We start from the raw sequence: 17898 nt of genomic DNA, 5'->3' as shown, positions 1-17898 counted from the left end.
TTATCTGTCTTCTATATTATGTTCTCCTCTCCTCCTCTCTTCTCTCCTCTATTCACTCTATTCTATCATCCACACCACATGCCAGCTTCAACACAATCCATTTACAAGTTAAAGACACACCTTGGAATAAATAGCAAAGGAAAACTACTACTAGATGTATTTTTTATTTCCCATCACCATAAATCATATTTAATAACTGAACAGTAGCAGACCTAACTTCATCTGTTCCTGACTCTGGGTAGTGGATTAAAAAGACCATCAATCTCCAATGATATTAAAGTACAATTCTGAACATTACTGATATACTGAGTGGCAAGTCAAGATATCTGATGTTTTTATTGTTTGGTTAATAGCACCACCTGCTGGACAGTTTTAATATTGCTTGACTGAGCAGTATTGGAGAATAAAAGATGCCAAATTTAGGGCCGGTTTCCCGGACATCTCCATTGAACATGCTTTTTAGTCTAGGACTAGGCTTCATCTGTGTCCGGGAAACCGGCCCATATAGTTCAATTAGCAAGTAAGTAACACTACCTGTTCCATGTTACTGAGGAAAATTACATTGAGACAGAGAACCAATTGAGAAAACATTTCAATGGTTCTGAATGACAACCAACATACATTAACAGCATACATCATGATTAATGTGAATATATAAGATTAAAACATGGCACTTAAAAAAAAAAATGAATGCATTGAATTGTAATTCATAACATCTTCTGAAGATCAAATCAATCAAATCATTGTACATAAAAACAGAGCAGAATGAATCATCACATCTGGGGACCATCACCACCAGCATGACTAGTATCTATCTGGACCCTACTACAGTTTAACCAGCTCAGCTATAGACTACACCAGCATGACTAGTATCTATGTGGACCCTACTACAGTTTAACCAGCTCAGCTATAGACTACACCAGCATGACTAGTATCTATGTGGACCCTACTACAGTTTAACCAGCTCAACTATAGACTACACCAGCATGACTAGTATCTATGTGGACCCTACTACAGTTTAACCAGCTCAACTATAGACTACACCAGCATGACTAGTATATATGTGGACCCTACTACAGTTTAACCAGCTCAGCTATAGACTACACCAGCATGACTAGTATCTATGTGGACCCTACTACAGTTTAACCAGCTCAGCTATAGACTACACCAGCATGACTAGTATCTATGTGGACCCTACTACAGTTTAACCAGCTCAGCTATAGACTACACCAGCATGACTAGTGTCTATGTGGAACCTACTACAGTTTAACCAGCTCAGCTATAGACTACACCAGCATGACTAGTATCTATGTGGACCCTACTACAGTTTAACCAGCTCAGCTATAGACTACACCAGCATGACTAGTATCTATGTGGACCCTACTACAGTTTAACCAGCTCAGCAGTACCAGAGAGATAAAACCCAGGATAAAGGGGCTGAGTGAATGTGGTCTGGACTCTGTGGAGGAGGGTTATTTTGTCAGAGACACTGTAGAAGGACAGAGTACCTGCCTTGTGATCCAGGTACACTCCTATTCTGGAGGACTGAGGGCCTGATACTTCAGTCACAACACTATTGTGTCTGAACAAATTATCACCTCTATAACACTGTAAACTCCAGGACTTGTCATTGTATCCAAATCTACCATCTGTCCCTGTTCTGCTGATGTCTTTATATGAGACTGCTGTAATAACAAACCCCCCACTCCACTCCACCTCCCAGTAACAGCGTCCAGACAGACCCTCTCTACACAGAACCATACGGTAGTTTGTGAATCTGTCTGGATGAACAGGATATGGTTGGACTTGGTCTGTATAGGTCAACTTTCTGTTCCCTTCAGACAGAGAGAGGCGTTTGTGTGCTGTGTTTGGGTCCAGTGTGAGCTGATAGGAATCTGGGAGAAGAGCAGAGCAGAGACCAATGAGGGGAGTTAGAACAATAAGTTAAGTCAGATACTGTATCTACCCTGTCTTTGATTAGAGCACAGCAGAGATCAAATCAGAGAAATATGAGGAGTCAGATAGATACCCAGTCTTTGATTAGATCTACTATTGCTATATATTTCTAGAGGGATTGTTAGGGGTGTCAGTAAAAAAGAGACTGTTAGTTACTTCAGAATAAAGAGACTCACATTGTAAGAACTGTTCTCTGGTCTTGGGCTCTGGAGGCAGTACAACATCCACTATATTCACTACAGACACACAAACACATTCACAGAGAGAGGGAATGTTATCATCACACCATATTCCACATGTATATGACTAGTAGGGAACGTTCAATGGTCTAAAGTTGATGTTCTTATTATTTTCAACACACCTGTAGTGGAGATCATGGTCCATTCTCCTTTAAGGACGTCTTCTAGTTTCTCTCTCAGTTCAGACACAATCTTACTCACATCTCCAAAGTACTGAAGAGGACGGACAACGATGCTGGGTAAGTCTGAAGATACACTGGTACCGGAGAGAGACTGATAACTCTGGAGAGAGAGAGAGAGAGAGAGGGAGAGAGAGTGAGAGAGAGAGAGAGAACAGAACCAAATGATTGAGAGTTTTAGTTTCATATCACATGTATCAAGGCAGTTGAGTTACCTGGAGGAAATGGATGTGATCCTCTGTGTGTGAGAGCTGCTCCAGCTCAGTGCTTCTCTTCCTCAGCTCAGCTATCTCCTGCTCCAGTTGCTCCAGGATTCCTTCAGCTTGACTCACTTGAGCCTTCTCTTGGGCTCTGATCAGCTCCTTCACCTCAGAGCGCCTTCTCTCAATGGAGCGGATCAGTTCAGTAAAGATCTTATCACTGTCCTCCACTGCTGCCTGTGCAGAGCGCTGTTAAGAGAGAGAGAGAGAGAGAGACTGACTTGTCTTACTTTAATGAGCCATCCTCATTACACTAACACCCTCCCTCCAAAAAACACATTGTGTGACACCACAACCTCCACACAATCACATTATCCAGTACCCAACACCACAGTACAATACACCATCCAGCACCATATTCCAACCGTCCATCCAACACCTCCTTTCCAGCCGTACAGACAGCCCCCCTGAGCCCCCAGACCTCCTGAAACATCTCCACACTGTTGATCATTTTGTACAACTCAAACTCAACCCTAAGGCGTCAACAGTAATGGCATTACCCTGGCAACACAGAAAAAACATGATGAACAGTCTGTCATTGCAGAAAACGGACAGCCATCCCCAACTCCCAGGTCAACCCGAGCCAACCAGCTATTGGTGTCCAGGGCTCCATGTAATACCCTCCACTGGAGGACCCCTGACCTTTCCAGCACTGGGAGCTTATAGAGCACCCTCCACCTATACCCTGCCATGCTCTCAGCCCCCACAACCCCCTGCCACTGATGCCCCTTCACTCCCGCTATGCTCCTGATGTGTCTAACCTTGACACTGAGGGTGTACAGCACCTTGCCCCCCACCTCCTCAAACTCCCCCAGGCTCAGAGTGTTAAAAGTCAGTAAGTCCTCCGGACTCTCCTGACAGTCCCCAGTCTCTGCAGTCACTTGCAGTGGTGGAAACGGTGGTGGCCCCTCCTCAGGCTGCTCCAGCCCTAAGTACTGCAGCATAGAAATCAGAGACCCCTGCTGTATTGAGTCTCTCCTGCCGCATGATGAAGAGCTGCTGATCCAGCCCCAAACCACCAGCCCTCCTCAACAGAGCACATGCTGGTTCCCTCCAGCCCACCTCCGTACGGTACAGTAGCCTCTGTGCTGCTGAGTCAGAACGCTGCAACCAAAACAACACATTGAACTGATATTCATGGTCCACCCTATCAAAGGCTTTCTCCTGATTATGAACAGATTGTCTGTGATTAGGTGTCCTGATACACAGTTACCCGTCCATCTTATAGTCCACACAGAGCAATGCCACAGGCCTCCAGTTCTTTATGTTGCTCAAATCCCATTTTTTGGGCAGGAGAGTTTGGAAAGGTCTGTTTGCAGAACCTGAGAAAACCCAGGATAATAATACAAATAATATGCCATTTAGCAGACGCTTTTATCCAAAGCGACTTACAGTCATGTGCATACATTTTTACATATGGGTGGTCCCAGGGATCGAACCCACTACCCTGGCATTACAAGCGCCATGCTCTACCAATTGAGCTACAGAGGACCACAGAGTTCTGCCCTCTATAAATCAGAGTACAACTCCACAGCCTCATCTCCTCACATCAGAAGTTACCCCACCCATCAGGCTCCCTCATCTCCCCACAACAGAAGTTACTCACCCATCAGGGTCCCTCATCTCCCCCACAACAAAAGTACCCACCCATCAGGCTCCCTCATCTCCCCCACAAAAGAAGTTACCCACCCATCAGGCTCCCTCATCTCCCCCACAACAGAAGTTACCCACCCATCAGGCTCCCTCATCTCCCCCACAACAGAAGTTACCCACCCATCAGGCACCCTCATCTCCCCCACAACAGAAGTTACCCACCCATCAGGCTCCCTCATCTCCCCACAACAGAAGTTACCCGCCCATCAGGCTCCCTCATCTCCCTCACAACAGAAGTTACCCACCCATCAGGCTCCCTCATCTCCCCCACAACAGAAGTTACCCACCCATCAGGCTCCCTCATCTCCCCACAACAGAAGTTACCCACCCATCAGGCTCCCTCATCTCCCCACAACAGAAGTTACCCACCCATCAGGCTCCCTCATCTCCCCCACAACAGAAGTTACCCACCCATCAGGCTCCCTCATCTCCCCCACAACAGAAGTTACCCACCCATCAGGCTCCCTCATCTCCCCCACAACAGAAGTTACCCACCGATCAGGCTCCCTCATCTCCCCCACAACAGAAGTTATCCACCCATCAGGCTCCCTCATATCCCCACAACAGAAGTTACCTGCCCATCAGACAAACGTAAAACAAGGGATTTTCTTGGTTTCCCCACTCTGTTTTTCCAACCCCTCTGGTGAAACATAGAACTGAGCCCTGTACTATAATATAATATAATGTGCCATTTTGCAGACGCTTTTATCCAAAGCGACTTACAGTCATGCGTGCATATATATATATATATATATATATATATTTTTTTTTGTGTATGGGTGGTCCCGGGGATCGAACCCACTACCCTGGCGTTACAAGCGCCGTGGTCTACCAGATGAGCTACAGAGGACCAGGTGCAGACACATTTATGAAAGCAAAGACAAGGTCATTATTTGGGCTCTAAACACTAACAACCTACCCTTACACACCTCTTTTGCTACCCCTGCACTAAGATCTCTGCCATGGCATTTAAATGTTTTTGTTTGACATATTCCCCCAGTCTCTGCCGCCGTTCATGTTAAGGAAGTCTAACCGTGAAATCTCCATAAGAGGTAGGAGGGAAATCACCACAATCAGAAACCAGTAGAGAAGCCCATAAAGCCGCCATGCCAGAAAAAAACCATCCATTTAAGCAGATTCTGAAGACATGCCCTTAAGAACCCATGACCCATTTTCTCAGCCTATACCGCTTCCTGGGTGAGAGGACACTAAACCCCTCATTCTTCATCACGTGTTGTACTGACCTTACAAACCTTCCAGGATCAATAAAATAAGACTCCAGCAGAACCTTATTTTTCCACTTTAGTCTCCATCAGGAACCTAGAAAGTTCTCTCACCGTATATACTGGGCCCTCAGCCTGACTGGCTGTCAGCTCTGGATCCAATGAGCCGTCTGAAAACGAGGCCTCCTCCTCCGCTCCAGGAGACTCACCTCCCCCCTCTCCCTCCTCCTCCATTGGCACGGTACCGTCCTCCTCCTCCCCAGTCTCTGCCCCCCTGCACTTCCCCCCTGATCAGTGCCTCTTCCCCAATGACAGGCAATATTTCCTGGGATGAGCCCACCAAGCCTTCGCCCACTGGAGTCTCTGTTACTACAGAAACCTGCCTCAGCTCATGTAGCCCAGCTGCAACCCTCCCCACCACCGCTTTCTCCACGGCCTGCGCACCACCACTTGGCCATGCACTACTACCGTGTAGCTCAGTTGGTAGAGCATGGCGCTTGCAACGCCTGGGTTGTGGGTTCGTTTCCCATGGGGGGACAGTATGAAAATGTATGCACTCACTAACTGTAAGTCGCTCTGGATAAGAGCATCTGCTAAATGACTAAAATGTAAAAAATGTACTCTCCTCCCTCCTGGTACCCCCACCATTTATTTTGCAATTCTGAGTAATCACTACTTTAGTAAGGATTAGTAAGGAAAAACAATTTATTCAGTACTAATGCAGTTGCTTAATAATTCCAATAGATGGAAGCATAAGACCATGAATGACATTTCAGAAGATTAGTTTAGTTCTCTCCCTGTATACACCACCACTCCACCTCACAGGAAAACTCCTGCCAGCGCTTTTTTCTGTCCCTTTCCACACTGCTAACGCAACAGGAAGGACTGAAAACACATTACTGTGAAGTAATATAATGATGATTCATGTTTATTATTACCTGTTTTTATGGTCATGTTTTGAAATTATACTTCATTACTATAATGATTATCAATAACCCTGAACATTAATTCAGTCACCTCTGGTCGACAAAAACGTATTTTCCTAGAACATTAATTGTCAAATTCATCAACCAGCATCGAGCACTCTGCCTTCTCACGCAAGCGAGGGGCATGTTGAGGTAAATATGCTAACCGCGACGGTTGCATTATGTAATTTATTGGTGGGCTGGAAGATGCAGTGTTTTTTCTTTTCTATTCAGAGGCTATTTACTCCCAATATGAGATAATTTTATATAGGTTTTTATAATGCATGTTTACTAGGGTTGAGGTTAGCGCATCTGAGTAGGGATTATTTGGCCGGGGTTCAATACCTGTCCTACCTATCAATCATATTGCTGCTTGTAGCCTATAACTGATGATCCCCACACTAGAAACACCGAAAACTATCTGTGCTAGCAAACCCTGTGTTCCACCCCTCCCCTGTGTAACCTTGAAGTTTGTTAAGAAACAAACACTACGAAAAGAGACAACATGTTTAACGGATTCCGCTTGGCACCCAGCCGAGAGCACACGAAAACCACTTGCAAATTTACCAAAACTAACCAACTACTTGCGGTCTGTTCGTAAGTAATAAACGGAGGCAGATTATCCACCACAACTCTTATCGAAAGAGGCGAAATCTGCACCAACACACCCCTCACAAAAATCCCACTCGCAACAAGACAAACCTTTTTCATTAACACAACCACCGCCTTGTTCATTCTGGATGCAGATGTTCCACTCTAACCTGTTCGCCGACCATGAGCAAAACTTCCTCCACACCTTTCTCCGGAACGCACCCGAAGCTACAGCGTTTTTTCTCCACTCGGTTGAGGCCATCACGCCGCCCTAACAAACTACCCCTACTCCCCCCTCAACTCTAAACGATAAACAGTGGAAACCAATAACCAAACCCTCCACCATGAGAAAATAAATTCAGAAAATACGCAAGAACCAAAAGAAAAATGAATAGTAGCCCTCCTCACGAACCACAAAACTCTCACACAACCAACTTCTTCTTCTTTGATATAATGGCGGTCCACAAACCAACGTTAAAAAGTGCATGCCGCCACCTACTGTGCTGGAGTGTGTGGTCAATCACGGTTTCCAACATTTCTAAATCCTCCTACCTAACTCAGTACTTCTGAGAAAGTAAAGAAGAGCCCTACTAACTTCAAAATAGACCCTCCCCCATCCCCAAAATCCCTTCCAAACACCCCTAACCCCGTCCAACCTCAATGACCCTACACTTCAATCTTTACCTCTCTTCAACATACTTACAACAATATAACAACACATGCTCCACCGTTTCATCGACCGTACCTTCCAGACACAAACCATTCCCATGCTTGCCAACCAGATGTAATGACGAGATCAATGTACAATGTCCTAAGCGCAATCGAGTAAACACCACCTCTTCCTTTCTAATCTGACTTTTGAATCTTGGTCCATCGACCTTTCTGTAAAACTGTAAACTATTCATATAAATGCCGGCCCTTGTGCTCAGAGTACCATCTCTTCTGCCACACATCTATCAAAATGGCTCTGATCTTACATTTGGCCTCACCTCTACCCAGTGGAACATTAATATCAATTATATCTAGTTTCAAAGCTCTTTTAGCTAACTGGTCTACAATTTCATTCCCTTCCACACCCGAATGTGCTGGGACCTAGCAGAATCTCACTACTAAACCCATTCTCTCAATTCTCCATAATAACATTAATACCTCCAATAGCAGGTCACTCCTATTAGATTTACCAGATGATAAACTATTCAATACAGACAGAGAATCTGAACATACTATAATTCTAACAGGTTGTACGTCCTTAACCCACTGGAGGGAAACTATTATCACCAACAGTTCAACTGAGTATACTGACAGTTCATCTGTTAGTCTTCTACATATCTGCACATCAAATTCAGGAACGTAAACGCCTGCTCCTGTGAGCCCACTATCTGGGTCCTTGGATCCATCTGTGAAAAGCATTAAAAAAGCATAAAAACTTCTACCAATGTAATTGTCAACCAGTTTCTCAATATCACTGACTTCTGACCAATCTTTCATTTTCTCTACCAAGGTTAGATCAACAACAGGGTCTGGGAGTAACCATGGAGGAACATCCCCTATCACCACAGAAGGGCCAACATCCAACTCCCTCAAACCACTCTCATCAGCAAGCTTTCCAACTGTCCAACCAAAACCACTGCCTTGTCTACTAGTATATTCCCAACAGTCATCTAGAACAGTAGCAGTGGGATACTCAACCTCACAGCCTTTCAACCTAACCCAATAAGATAATGACCATTTTTTTACGCTGTTTATCCAAAGGCATCTCACCTGCCTCCACTAGTAAGGCACATACAGACGTTGATTTAAATGCACCAATACATATCCTTAAAGCTATATACTGGATTCTGTCCAGCTTCTGAAGCCAAGTCTTTACCTCTGTTCCATAAACTGTACACCAGTAATCAATTGGCGTCCTGATCAGAGCTCTATAAATATCCATCAACGACTGTATATCAGCAACCCATTCATAATCAGAGACCCACACAACCAACTACCGTAAAAGTGATGAAATGAGAGAGACAGAGACATCGTTACAACACTGTACATAGCCATAATTTAGCATTTCTTCTTCTTCTTTGGAGTTTAACGGCGGTTGGCATGGAAAAATAAAAAAATAAAAACAACAAAACAACAAATCTTCTGAAGTCTAATCTTGTATGCCCAAAAACTTCTCTGCAGCTGCCACCACAACATCTATTTTCTGTGATTTACGTTCCATTTCTACTGTACAATTGATAACCATTGCTATGAACGCTAAGAAGCTATCTTTACTAAAGCATATATCACTCGTTGGCCTATCCCTCTGTGCTGGCACATATCTACTACTCACAGGGATCCTCTCAGGATCTCTCACCCTTGACCCATCCTCCTCTACTTTCTTCACTGCCTCAGCATACGACACCTTCTGCACTACTCTGACTCTAGCCACCTCAACCTGCCTCTCTCGCACCGGACACTTCCGATCCCCAGCAACATGGGCATCCCAACAGTTGACACACACAACTTTATCCACCGAAACTACACAATCCTCTATCCCATGCCCTCCTGCACACTTCCCACATCTTGGATCTCCCTCCTACAAACTGCTGCAACATGACCATAAATGCTGCACCTGAATCAGCACAGTGGATTCGCCACAAAAGCTCTACAGAATAACTGATATATCCTAACATGATTTTATCGGGTAAAGACTCAAAACTCAAAAGGACTGACAGTGACTCCTCTGTTTCACCACGCTCACCACCGGGTCTGCGTTGCACCAAACGGCGGGAATCACAAACACCAGGAATCTTCAACCTTAATTACTCCACCTCCACACTTAACGCTACCCCAGAAATCACTCCTTTCAATGGTGCCCTGTTCCTAAGAGCAAAGCTGTCACGCCCTGGCTCTGGGGACTATGTTATGTTGAGCCAGGGTGTGTAAGTCTATGTTTTGTATATCTGTGTTGGCCTAAGTGACTCCCAATCAGAGGCAACGAGTGTCAGCTGTTTTCTGGTTGTCTCTGATTGGGAGCCATATTTAACTATCGGTCTTTTCACTTTGTGTTGTGGTTTCTTGTTCTAGTTGGGTTGTGTTAAACTGTAGACGTCACGTTTTCGTTTGTTATTTTGATCGTGTGATCATTTATCTAATAAAAGATGTTCGCATTCAACGCTGCGCATTGGTCCTCATTGGTAGACGATCGTGACAGAAGAAACCACCTAAACTGGACCAAGCAGCGAGTCGAGGAGCCATCGCCAGGGAAAGCGCTGGCAGATCTCCGTGGCAGCTTCGACTGGGTCAAGCCCATTGAGGAGCTGAGTGACAAGGGTTGGAGACAGAGGAGCGAGAGGTGGGCGAGAATGATGGAGGCCTGGCCCACGGGGAGGAGAGAACCCAAGAAATTTTTTAGGGGGGGGCTCACGACGTCGGACCAGCAGGAGGCCGCGATAGAGCGGCCCAGTGGGTTGCCGGAGGAGGCCGCCGGGTTACGGGGGCCACTGGTCGAAGAGGGGATGGAGGAAGTAGAGGCACGGCGAGAGGTACTGGCGTGTGTTGCCAGTCCGGTCTGGCCCGTTCCAGATCCCGGTGTAGGGCCAGTGGTGTGTGTCCCCAGTACAGTCCGGCCCATCCAAGCTCCCCGCACCAAGCCAGTGGTGTGCGTCGTCAGCCCTGTCCGGCCCGTTCCTGCTCTCCGCACCAAGTCTGTGGTGCGCGTCGCCAGCCCTGTCAGGCCCGTGCCTGCTCTCCGCACCAAGTCTATGGTGCGTTTCGTCAGCCCTGTCCGGCCCGTTCCTGCTCTCCGCACCAAGTCTGTGGTGCGCGTCGCCAGCCCAGTCCGGCCCATCCAAGCTCCCCGCACCAGGTCAGTGGTGCGCGTCGCCAGCCCTGTCCGGCCCGTGCCTGCTCTCCGCACCAAGTCTATGGTGCGTTTCGTCAGCCCTGTCCGGCCCATCCAAGTTCCCCGCACCAGGTCAGTGGTGCGCGTCGTCAGCCCAGTCCGGCCCATCCAAGTTCCCCGCACCAGGTCAGTGGTGCGCGTCGTCAGCCCGGTCCGGCTCATTCCTGCTCCCCGCACCAAAGCAGGGGTGCGCTTCGTCAGCCCGGTCCGGCCCGTTCCTCCTCCACGCATCAGGCCAGGGGTGTGCGTCGTCAGTCCGGCACAACCCGTGCCTGGGTCATGTCCGGAGCCGGATCCGCCGCCGAGGCGGAGTGCCCACCTGGTCCCTCCCCTGTTGTGGTTGTTTGGCGCGGCCGGAGTCCGCGCCTTTGGGGGGGGGTACTGTCACGCCCTGGCTCTGGGGACTATGTTATGTTGAGCCAGGGTGTGTAAGTCTATGATTTGTATATCTGTGTTGGCCTAAGTGACTCCCAATCAGAGGCAACGAGTGTCAGCTGTTTTCTGGTTGTCTCTGATTGGGAGCCATATTTAACTATCGGTCTTTTCACTTTGTGTTGTGGTTTCTTTTTCTAGTTGGGTTGTGTTAAACTGTAGACGTCACGTTTTCGTTTGTTATTTTGATCGTGTGATCATTTATCTAATAAAAGATGTTTGCATTCAACGCTGCGCATTGGTCCTCATTGGTAGACGATCGTGACAAAAGCAAGAAACAGATCTTGACCCAAGTTGCGTGACACGGAGCGCCCACTCCCTCTGGTCAGAAGAAACACAAACAAATATCACAAGTCCACTACAGGTTACCTTCACTGATTCAACTGCACCCAACTCCTTTCCCACCCACACTGAAACCACAAATGGATCTGCCAAAAGGTATGGATCCACTTTCTCCAACAATGTATCTCCTACTGCACCAGATTCTTCTTTATCATGTCCATTGATGCCAGGCTCTGGTTCTGAGCTCTTCACCACACCTTCTACCTCACTTAACTCTCCCTCATTCATTTCCATTTCACCTCCAGAACTCGGTCTGGCGCACGGCTCACTCTGTTTGCACTTGAGTTATAACATTTGAAAGTCTCTATTCCTTTGAACATTTTGTGAGTGTAATGTTTACTGTTAATTTCTGGTGGTTTATTTCACTTTTGTTTAGTATCTATTTCACTTGCTGTGGCAATGTAAACATATGTTTCCCATGCCAATAAAGCCCTTTGAATTCAATTGAATTGAGAGAGAGAGAGAGAGCTCCATGTTAATGTATAGGGGACATGAGTCGGTCATGGTTACTAATGGTTATGTGATGAGGTAGCCCCGCCTTCGACTTCAAAATCAGTGTCGGCCCTCAGCCCAATAGGGAATGTCCTCTTGGTGTAATGGTCAAGCTGTTGCTTTCTCCCTCAGTAGACCCGGGTTCATATCCCGCCGGTTACATTAAGCAGTATATTCTCTGAAAGGGGTCCAGACAGCCTGTTCCCAACAGTGGGGTCAGTGGGATTGGATAGGGGCCTCTCTCCCTCTCCCTCTCTCTGACTGGAGGAGAGATGTGAAATGGTGTGTCTCCTCTGGTCAACAATACTCACCTTTAGAGACTCCACAGCCTGTTGGAGCTCCTTCAGCTCCTTCTCTCTCTCCTGGAATCTCTGCTGGACCTTCTGCTGACTCATCCCCAGCTGCCTCTGTGGAGAATCACTCTTCAATGAGCTATCAAGCTTTATTTGTCCAGTAGATCAATAGTATAGTAATGGGACATAGGGCCCATAGAAGATAGGGATTAAAATGTTGAGGAAGTGTCTGTGTGAAATTATATTATTATGTTGTTATGTGAATGATTATAGTTTTAACAGTGCACAAAACAGGGGAGCTGATTGGGTGTTTGATAACAAATTACAATGGTGTTTGACTTTAGAAAATGGTGATACATTTGGAGACTCTGGGTTAACACATCTATATAATCAAGGTTTGTGTTCATATTTGTTCTGCTGAGGATTGATTTCATTTGAATGATCTCATATTCAAACAGCCTTAGTTCCTACTGTAATTATTATTTGTTTATCAGACAGTCACCAACAAGTAGTTCTGGTCTTACCTGTTTCTCAGTCCTCTCTGCTGCAGCTGACACTGTATCATGGCCTTTATGTTCATCCATCACACACTGATAACAGATACACTGCTGATCGGTACGACAGTAAACCTCCAGCAGTTTGTCATGATGAGAGCAGATCTTCTCCTGTAGTTGTGCGGTGGCTTTGACCAGCTTGTGCTTCTTCAAAGCAGGAAATTCATAGTGAGGTTGGAGGTGAGTCTCACAGTAAGAGGCCAGACACGCCAGACAAGACATGAGGGCTTTCTGCTTTCTGGTCCCAGTGCAGAAATCACACGCCACATCTCCAGGTCCAGCATAGCACAGAGCAGGAGGGGGAGCAGCCTGGAGTCCTGTCTTCTTCAGTTTCTCCACCAACTCAGCCAACATGTTATTTTTCCTCAGATTAGGCCTTGGAGTGAAGGTCTCTCTGCACTGAGGACAGCTATAGACCCCTTTCGGAACATCCTGATCCCAGCAGCCCTCAATACAGCTCCTACAGTAACTGTGTCCACAGGCAGTAGTGACCGGCTCCTTCAGTAGATCCAGACAGACAGAACAACAGAACTGGTCCTGGTCCAGCAGAACTCCCTGCTGAGCCATTTGGACGGTTGTTCACTCTCACACAGACAGACGACACAGAGACTCAGATCAGTTTCGTTTCCACAGAAGAGAGTTTGTGGGAGGGGGAGGGACTTCCTGGTTCTGCCAGAGGGGTGGGGTTAGAGGTAGGGAGGGGTTAGAGGGAGAGAGAGAGAGAGAGAGAGAGAGAGAGAGAGAGAGAGAGAGAGCGAGAGAGAGAGAGAGAGAGAGAGAGAGAGAGAGAGAACTGTACGCAATGTTAATAGAGACAAAGATTTGTGTTCCTAGGTTAGGGCCCTCAATATGGAATACATTAAATAGAGTGGTTAGAATATATAAAGGGTAACAGTTTCTATGAAGTACATATGTATAATGCTTTTAATGAATTTTGTAATGCCTTAAACACTAACTATAACCATCCATAATAACTAATATGTGGTTGTAAAACTCTACAATGTGTTATAGATAATTATCTACAATGGGGGATACAATGTACTGTAGGTGAAATTAATACTGTATGTATTGACTGATCATTGAGAATGATGTAACACTTTACATTACAGTGTGTTTATTGGTGTGTAATTATTCCTGTTAGTACAGTGGTGTAAAAGTACTGTGATGCCTCATTCTTACACTGTTCCATCAGCAGTAACCCTAACCCTAACTCTAACCCTAACTAACTCTAACCCTGGGATCGAAATGCTACTTTGACACTGACAAACTGAGAATCTGAGATCAATAAAAACGACCTTGTCTTGAATCCATCAATAGCCGAGGCCTAGGTGTGTGGAGACACATATTGTAGGCTACAATATGAGGAGGAAATTATAGTCCTAAAAATGCTTTCCAGTTTCACTGACTCACCCAATGATGCACAGCTCCCTCACTGGTGATGGCCGATGCACTCGTGCCAAAAGCCTATCACTCTCTCTCTCTTTTGTAAAACAATATTTGGAAGTTGATCAAATATTCTGGTGGCCTCCAGCATAGAGTCTAAATAAATGATGAAGTGCAACGCTTGAGAGATGAGAGTTCAGGCTCCTGTCTATCAGAGCAGAGAGGGAGAGAGATCATAGAAAGTGAATATCATTCTAGTTATGTGAGAGATACAGGCGTGCTTCTCACACAGCCACCGTCACCAACATATACTATGCCCACATACTCTAGTGTAGCTGTGGGGCTTACAAGTCTGAATTTCTTACAGCCTAATTTTCAAGACATCAATGTACAGCAACATTTTTAGGTGTCACTGCAGAACACCCTCCATATGCATATGAACACATACTCAGAGGTGGGGCTTACAAGACTCATATTTCATATACTCAGAGGTGGGGCTTACAATACTCACATTTCACATACTCAGAGGTGGGGCTTACAAGACTCACATTTCATATACTCAGCGGTGGGGCTTACAAGACTCACATTTCATATACTTTAAGACATCACTGTAGGACAAACATATCACAATCATTTGATTTGATATCAGAATATACTTCAAATAAAATAAATCAATGTATGCTACAGCAGAACACATATTATAGTATATAGGCCTCCTGCCTATCTGATAATATGAAGCGCATATTCAGATGAACTTCACAGTACAGAACAAGTTTGTAAAGTTTTCCAGAACCTCCCACAACACGGCCATTTCCTGGTGCGTCTTCTCCTCCCTATCTCTTGTTTTGCTCCTGGTGTCTGTGACACATCTGGGTCCTTTAGCAATCCATGACCTCACATAGGGGACTGGGTTGAATTTGGTCAGGGGTGGGCCAACAAGGTTCAGAAAGAGTAGCCCTGATATGGTGGAGGTATGCAGAGAGGCGCGGGTTGAGGTGCAAATCAGATTAATTTGAGAAAATCCCAGCTGGCCTTCTGCACTGGAGATGAGGATGGTGCTGACCACCATCAACATCTCTTTAAGTCCATCTGGAGATGGGGATGGTGCTGACCTCCATCAACATCTCTTTAAGTCCATCTGGAGATGGGGATGGTGCTGACCACCATCAACATATCTTTAAGTCCATCTGGAGATGGGGATGGTGCTGACCTCCATCAACATCTCTTTAAGTCCATCTGGAAAGTCTCCTTTATCATTACCATCAGTGTCCCTGTACTGCCTGTAGGCCCGTATGACCGTACGTGGACTGTCAATGCCAAACCTCTGGCAGAGAGATTCTATCACTGTTTCTCCATACAGTGCTCCTGCATCCTCTGGCCAGTATTGAGCATAAAGCACCTTCAGCTCCTCTATGAACTGGCTGTATCCTGTATTGTCCACCGCCCGTCCTCCTTGAGAGAACCTTCTAGCCTCCATGTTCCTCGCCAAGCTCTCGAAAAACTCCCTCTGATTAAGGACTCTGTCGCTGGGTCTTCCACCATTCAGTTTGACTCCTTGGAAAGAGTTCTCCTGAATCCCTCTCTGGCTGAGTTGTGTGTCGGCCTGGCTGCTCTGCCATGGCACTGAACACCCTCACTTCCCTGGTGACTGCCCTGTGTGCAGTAATAACACCCTCACTTCCCTGGTGACTGCCCTGTGTGCAGTAATAACACCCTCACTTCCCTGGTGACTGCCCAGTGTGCAGTAATAACACCCTCACTTCCCTGGTGACTGCCCTGTGTGCAGTAATAACACCCTCACTTCCCTGGTGACTGCCCTGTGTGCAGTAATAACACCCTCACTTCCCTGGTGACTGCCCAGTGTGCAGTAATAACACCCTCACTTCCCTGGTGACTGCCCTGTGTGCAGTAATAACACCATCACTTCCCTGGTGACTGCCCTGTGTGCAGTAATAACACCATCACTTCCCTGGTGACTGCCCTGTGTGCAGTAATAACACCCTCACTTCCCTGGTGACTGCCCTGTGTGTCTCTCTTTTGGAGCTCGAGTGACAATTCAGATATGTGTGATGCACTTCAACAACTAAGACCTAGATTGTTAACAAACGCATGCGAGGATTTCCGCATGGCAAGGCCACTATAGCTCTGACGGGTCACGCCGTCGCGGGAGGCATCCTCAGATCATCATTATTTTGTCCGTAAAGGTTAATGAGCCATATTTGTTTATGGTCCAATAACATATTTAAAATAATCTATCTACCTTGCGTATCTGTTTGAACAATTTGCACATTCGGATCGAAATTACTGTTAATTAATATCATCACCCATTTTGAGTTTCTTAGCCCATGGGAGAAGTATATTTCGCCCCCCAGTCCTTTTTCCACCCAACTTCATCTAGAATTGTTGAATGGGTTTCCTGTAAACAATAGATATTATATTCCTTCTCTTTGAGCCATGTAAATATTGTTCTTCTTTTGTTAATATCTGCTAAGCCATTACAATTATAACTGGCTATTACAATTATAAGCTTTGAATGTTGCTTGACAAGCCAGGGGTTATACGTTTGTTTGGTCTTGAGCTGAGCCTCCATCCAAATTGCACCTGCTCCGGGCACTTCGTCGGTGGATGGACATATGTAGAAATAAGAGAGCAGGTCTGAAATCAGTGGGGAAGGATTAGGATGACTCCACAGAAGGATCACCGTGCTTTTACATGATGGTTTTTCTGGGAGGCTGGATAAATAACCAGGAGGCAACTTGATTTAACTCTGATCGCTTTTTTAAATGTTTACAGTGCAAACAGTGAACAAATTGTATAAATAATGCGTGAGGTACTGGAGCCGGGCAAATAGGTGCTGGAACAAATGAGGTCAAATCTGAGAGGTGCCAGATCCAGCTCAAATTAAGCACTGGAACCCAGGTCTGGAGTGTATGACGTTGGTGTATTGGTACTGAATGTACCATAGATGGAGACAAGACTGATTGGAACAGAACCAGTGAGACCCAGACCAAGACTCAACCACTAGAGACCTCTAGACCCATGTGTCCAACCTGTAAGGAGGCCAAGACCAGTTTAAATGTGGACAAATGAGCCCCAGAGTGTGAACATTAATGCTAGTGTGATGATGATGCTGTCAGTACAGCATAGTGTGGGGAGTTTCAGAGTTGGTCATTAGTCCTCATAGGGGATGGTTTCATTCTATGGAGTAGCAGTGGTCTTCATGACATTGTGCATGTTTTAGATCAAATCCATTGCGGTCAACTGCACAGACTCACTAATCTACAAATCCACTTGCATTTCAAATATTGACTCACTAAGTGGTCCAGATCAGTGATTCTGCGCCTCTCCTTGATCAGACTGATCCCCTCCAACACACTGATGCCTGTTTCTCACTACAGAGCTGAGTCAAGCAGGGCCAAACTGGGCTGGCTAACACTACAGAGCTGAGTCAAGCAGGGC

General features: G+C 46.0%; 1 protein-coding gene across 1 annotated transcript; it reads right to left on the bottom strand.

Moving 5' to 3' along the window:
* Positions 1-317: 317 nt before the first annotated feature.
* On the bottom strand, positions 318-13690 carry LOC311149201 (tripartite motif-containing protein 16-like). The gene is made up of 6 exons (XM_084186286.1): positions 13027-13690; positions 12521-12616; positions 2590-2823; positions 2318-2477; positions 2133-2192; positions 318-1895 (listed from the first exon to the last, which is right to left on the bottom strand). The coding sequence occupies exons 1-6, from the start codon at positions 13621-13623 to the stop codon at positions 1384-1386; spliced, it is 1659 nt and encodes a 552-aa protein (XP_084042412.1). The 5' UTR covers positions 13624-13690; the 3' UTR covers positions 318-1383.
* Positions 13691-17898: the final 4208 nt, after the last annotated feature.

This window comes from Coregonus lavaretus (assembly GCF_964263955.1).
Source record: "Coregonus lavaretus genome assembly, chromosome: 21".
In the NCBI taxonomy this organism is placed as follows: domain Eukaryota; kingdom Metazoa; phylum Chordata; class Actinopteri; order Salmoniformes; family Salmonidae; genus Coregonus; species Coregonus lavaretus.
This window is presented reverse-complemented; position numbering and strand designations above follow the sequence as displayed.

Coding starts and splice junctions, on each gene's coding strand:
- LOC311149201 (XM_084186286.1), bottom strand. CDS start 13,623: ATGGCTCAGCAGGGAGTTCTGCTGGACCAGGACCAGTTCTGTTGTTCT. Junction 2,824..12,520: donor AGGCTGTGGAGTCTCTAAAG/GTGAGTATTGTT, acceptor CTCTCTTAACAG/CGCTCTGCACAGGCAGCAGT. Junction 1,896..2,132: donor CAGAGAACAGTTCTTACAAT/GTGAGTCTCTTT, acceptor CTCTTCTCCCAG/ATTCCTATCAGCTCACACTG.